The 5,225-nt window shown below is 38.7% G+C and overlaps 1 protein-coding gene across 1 annotated transcript in view; it reads right to left on the bottom strand.

Annotated features, from left to right (window-relative positions):
* Nucleotides 1-553: 553 nt before the first annotated feature.
* adgrv1 (adhesion G protein-coupled receptor V1) overlaps nucleotides 554-5,225 on the bottom strand; it is a 95,170-nt gene continuing 90,498 nt past the window's right edge. Inside the window, 3 exon segments of the mRNA XM_020594633.1 lie at nucleotides 554-832; nucleotides 3,653-3,830; nucleotides 4,862-5,047. Of these exon segments, the coding sequence (XP_020450289.1) occupies nucleotides 714-832; nucleotides 3,653-3,830; nucleotides 4,862-5,047 (483 nt within the window). The 3' untranslated portion in view covers nucleotides 554-713.

Below are 5,225 nucleotides of genomic sequence, written 5' to 3'. Positions count from 1 at the left end.
GATTCTTCACAGAGCAAAATGACAAAATAAATGAATTAAATGGATTTAAATTTGATAGAAGTCAACATTTACTGCACATTCTAATGTGCTTTGCTTTGCTGACATTTTTCTTAGTTTCATGCTTCGTCTTTCTGTGGATTCCAGCAGCGCAGTCGGAATCTTCCTCGGCGTAGAACCTGTTTCCAAAATTCCTGTGATCAGTCACAAAAACCATACATTATGAGGGTGTGACCTCTGATGCCACAAAGACATAACCATCAGAGAGGCACCCCTCTGCCTCTTTGACAGGTTTACCCATCCGTTAGCTGTACCAACTCTCTTTGTTATGAAGCAGTAAAAATTAAATCAGCACATCAGAGTGTAAATTATTTATTAACAATATTATAAAACCTCTAAAAGGGACACATCTGGCTATCTCCTTTGCTAGGTTTCTACAAAAAAAAAAAAAAAAAAAATCTAAATAGACATTCAGAAAGCAATTCCATCAAGGACTTAGAAAAAAAATTAATTTAGTAAACCATTTATGTATAGGGTCATTTATATATATATATTTATAAAATCATGTACAGCAAAAATCATATACAGTATCAAACATCTATATGAAAATCTTCTAATCAAAAACACTGTTTTAGTGCAAAAGCATTTTATAATATAAAAATATGGTGTTGGAATTTTTCTGATATGAAGAATGGGATCGATAGGAGATGAAATGGTTAGAGGTGTGTGTCGGCGATCGGAATTCGTCTCAGCTCTACTATTTGGGAGTTGGTTACGCTGCCTCCTTCATGGCTTCCAGGGATGGACTCATTATCGCTGACATTAAGGCCAGTCCCTAAAACAGACATAAAAACTTACATTACACTTCAACCTCCCAAAAAAGATCAGTGTTTTTGTATTTATAAATTCATGTACATACTCTATGCAAGAATTTCTGCAGTATATTTAGAGATTTCTTCATATTGTACTGTGTATTACATATTCAGCAGCTGGGCCACCTAATAAACTACTCTACTGTATAGTTACCACAGCCAGAAGGGTACTCCATGTTCTCAGAGCTCTGGAGTGCAGCGTGCTTTTGAGGAAAGTTAGGCAGTGGATCAAGAAACAACGGATAACTTTTTGTGTTGATTCAGCAGCTGCTGCAAAGATTTTTCCATGTTGGGAGATTTTTAAAAACATTTTCACTGTTTTAGTATGGACTACTGCACTAACTGGAATGAGAGAAAAAAAATCACTATGTACGTTGAAGCAAATCTAGATCCATATTCAGAAATGTCTTTTGTATTATTAAGATGACAAACATTTAAGTTCCTTTTTGATAATATTTCTTAGGCTGGGCATCATCGGCATCATAATATCACACATTAGCGGTACATTTCTTTATATATTAAGCATCCTAAGTTGAATTTTTTGCTGTAGTCATTGAACTGAAACTTGCAGGATGATATACGACTCCACTGACATAACCAGAGGATGTAAGTATGTCAAGGCTCCTTGTGATGAGTGATAAAAAAAACCTGCCCTTTAATAATAAAACCCACATGTTAATGATCAGCCCTTAGTTATACTACATAGAGTACATGTGCTGAGAGCACGTGCACGCCTACGTGTGTTAACAGGTACTACCAAATGAAGCCTGCAGACCCTCGTATGTCCAACTTTGTTACTTAGTGTGATGCTCACTCTCTCTCTCGATATTTATTAACATCCTTCTTTCAAACTCACATCTATTGGGCAGGGTTTTAATTCGACTGTTTCCATGGTTACAGGCTTTGTTTTTTGGGATGCATACTAGCAGGTCTCCAGCTCTCCTTCCCAGAGGGCTATGTTGCTCTGAGCTGTCTGAACAGACTGCGAGCCTCTACCAAAATAATGTTTGATGTGGGTTTGCTGCTATGATACAAACAAATAACCTTCTCTGCAAAACCAATTCAAACCTCAGAAGTGTAGCTTTAATGGTCTCAGAGTCCTCAAAGGCCTGGCATGGCTCAGTAACCGTTAATGATTAATTTATTGTCATTGGAAGTTACAGTATTTCTGTTCTCCAGAATCCCAAGAGAGTAACTGGGAAATTCAGTGTGACCTGACTCTGTCCAATTAACTTTAGGACCTTATCACATTGGAACTGTACATCAGCTAGAGAGCTCGCTAGTGGTGGAAGGTAACAGGCACTGATGGTAATCTCTGGAGAAACAAATAACCAGAAAACAACACAACAACAAAAAAACACAGAAATATTTAAACTATTCAACTGTACAGAAACTTGATGACTCAAGTTTCCTGGTGACAAATTTATCCTTAAAACGAACATATGAGGGACGCTCTTGACATCTTCACTCTTCATTTACCAAAAACGGTCTTTAACAATCATATTGCTTTAAGGCCTCATAGCCTGTTCATTTTCTTTTTTCATTTCCAGATTGTTTATTTTTTTTTGGGTGTTAGCCCAGTGGAGTCTTTTTCTGTCTGGAAAGATCTCACATTAACAGCAGAGGAGTGTCCCAGTGTACTGAGGCTTCTGATGTCTGATTCTCGTTCAGACGCTGTGAGGAAATCAGTGGTTTGACAGTGAAGAGAGGACTGTTTGCCTGTGTACTGACATGTGTATATCAGTGAGCAGCTCTTTAAACACGGGTGGCCATAGACAAAGAATGGTTTCCATGGCAGCAGAGTCAGCAGAGGAATGACTAAGCAGGACCAACACTAATAGATGCTAGACACTATTTATACTGTATGTATTCAAAATACTAAAGTGAATGCTAAAATATACACTATATACTGTATAATTCAGCAGTAAATCAACAAAGGGAAGAGTTTTATTATTATCAGCCTAAACTCTTTTTTTGTTTGTTAGATTTTTTTGTTTTACTTTAAGCTACATGCACCACACCTGGAGTTAAAAAGATTTTATTTTGGAGGCATGTTGTGGTTTTCATTTAATATAAAAACAAAATGGCTGCTGCTTGTGAAAGAGTGCTGTGACCTTTTGAACAGTGCACAGTACCTTTATTTCTGTATTTCATGGAAACGTAGTGGATGGAAGTCACAGGATGTTTTTATGTTTGCAGTCAGACCTTGATTCAAGTTTCTGACTAACTGAAATTCATTTTATTAAATGCTTTTTCCAGATGTGAACTGGAAACTCTCTCTTTGTGACAGCACTATTGATACCCAAGTGGAAATTCAGTATTATACTGTGTGTCTGTCTTTTGCTTTAGTGTAATTTGCTGCAAACCCCACTGTCTATGCTACTGCCTATCTTGGCCAGGTCCCTATTAAACTTCAATAGCACCTTCCTGCTTAAATGTAGGTTAAACCAATAAATAAAATAAAAGCAGTGGTCATGTATAAATGCAACATATTTGTGTGTACATTATTTTTTGAGAGTGAACGGCAGCTGGATTTCCATGCAAGAAGATGCTGATGTATCAGATACAGAAGGAAAGCAAAAAGGTTTAGTACAGTTCAGAACCTCTTTGAGGTCACTAATGGCACTTTTTTGTCTTTAAAATGTTTTAAAAGAAACCTAAAGTCATTTGTGAATTAATGATACTGTGTAAGAGATAAACATATTACACTACACATGCTACACTACTTAAACAATATGAATTGTGAGTGCACAGTATTATCTCTAAGCTGCTGGGATCCTCACCAGTTTTTAAGGCAAATATGAGATCGTCAAACTCCTGTGACTCGTCATCTGCAGTGACCAAGTTGGTGTTGATGAAGCCACCGTCGGTGGAGTATGTCCCCATCACAGGGCTGGGTTTAAACACACTGCTGGGCTGACCGCTCTGCTGCAGCGATGCTCGCTCCCAGTCTGCAGACACCTGACACACACACATGCATGGGTTATGAGCGTATGTGCATAGGCACACACACACACACACACACACACACTCACACACACACACGCACACAGACACAGAGGTCAAAATCTACAGGCTTGTGTAAAAACTGACTGAACCTAGACTTTTATTTTGTAATCTTCCTGGTAGATCACATGCAGTGCAGTCGTTGGCATAATACATTTATTTTAAACTACTGAACATGAAAATGCATGATAGTTGAAAAAAACCCAAGTGTTTGCGGGATATGAGGTTTTCCCTAAAACACTTTATTCACACATCCAAACAGCAGCAGGCAGGTGATGATGGCAGAGAGTGAAATAAAAAGAAGGAACAGACTATAGGGACTTTTTAAAAGCACATCATTGTATGTGTCTGTATCGCTCTCATTCTTTTTCTTGGATCCATTATGCCCTGTTGTTTTATACTGTATTAGATTTTATGATATCTCTCATAACTGTATGTGTCTGTGTGTTGTTCAGGCTTCTGTGTCTTGCTGGGCTGTAACAGGTACAGAGTGTCCTGGTAAGGTGAAGCACTACCTGGCACCTCAGATTTGTCACATCCAGTGTGAAGGGAGACAGTGAGCGGATAACTCTAACCTTTCAAATAAGCTATTCAACCGTCTGTGCTCTTATTTTTCTCTCTAGGCTGTGACCAGACCTCAGAGAGCCAGGAGTGTGCTCCCCTGAACAAAACAAGATTATTGAATTCTTCTGTGTGGAGAAAGACAGGGAAAGGAAGAGGGAGATGGGAGTTCCCAGGAATAACTACATTAAACTGGCCCCCTTTTTTCTTATTTTTTTCTACCCCTCCCACCAGCTCGATACTTATAAGATATTCTCCAGGGACAAAATAGTTGAGTTGACTGAGATGCTATAGACATTCTGTAAAATATCCATATAGTCGAGTATTTACAATTGGTGGATCTGTCTCTCTAATGGTTTATTAGGCTCCGAGTGTGTGTGTGTGTGTGTGTGTGTGTGTGTGTGTGTGTGTGTGTGTGTGTGTACCTCCTCCATGGCACTGATGAGATTCTGAGTTGATTTGCTGATGTCGCCCCCTATAGTGGTGGGTCCTCCTCTCTGGTAGGTCGAGTCTGGCCCACCATGGCCGCTCATCTCCACTGTGTAACTTGCTTTAGTCAGCCAACACATCTGGCTGTGCATGACAAAGTACACTGCAAACACATACAAACCCTGCAGAGAAAGATGAAAGGTGGAAATCCACTAGGAAGTTTCTTAGTGAGACAGACAGTGGATCTATTCCATTATATTACATAAAATAGATGAATTATTATTAAGCAATATGTAGATTTTGCACTAAAAGTTAAACTTTCATCACATCATTGTTGGCAGCAGTATCGTCTTCAGCAGG

Source organism: Monopterus albus, unplaced genomic scaffold (genome assembly GCF_001952655.1).
Source record: "Monopterus albus unplaced genomic scaffold, M_albus_1.0 scaffold23.1, whole genome shotgun sequence".
NCBI lineage: Eukaryota > Metazoa > Chordata > Actinopteri > Synbranchiformes > Synbranchidae > Monopterus > Monopterus albus.
Note: the sequence above shows the minus strand (reverse complement) of the source record. Positions and strands in the feature narration are given on the sequence as shown.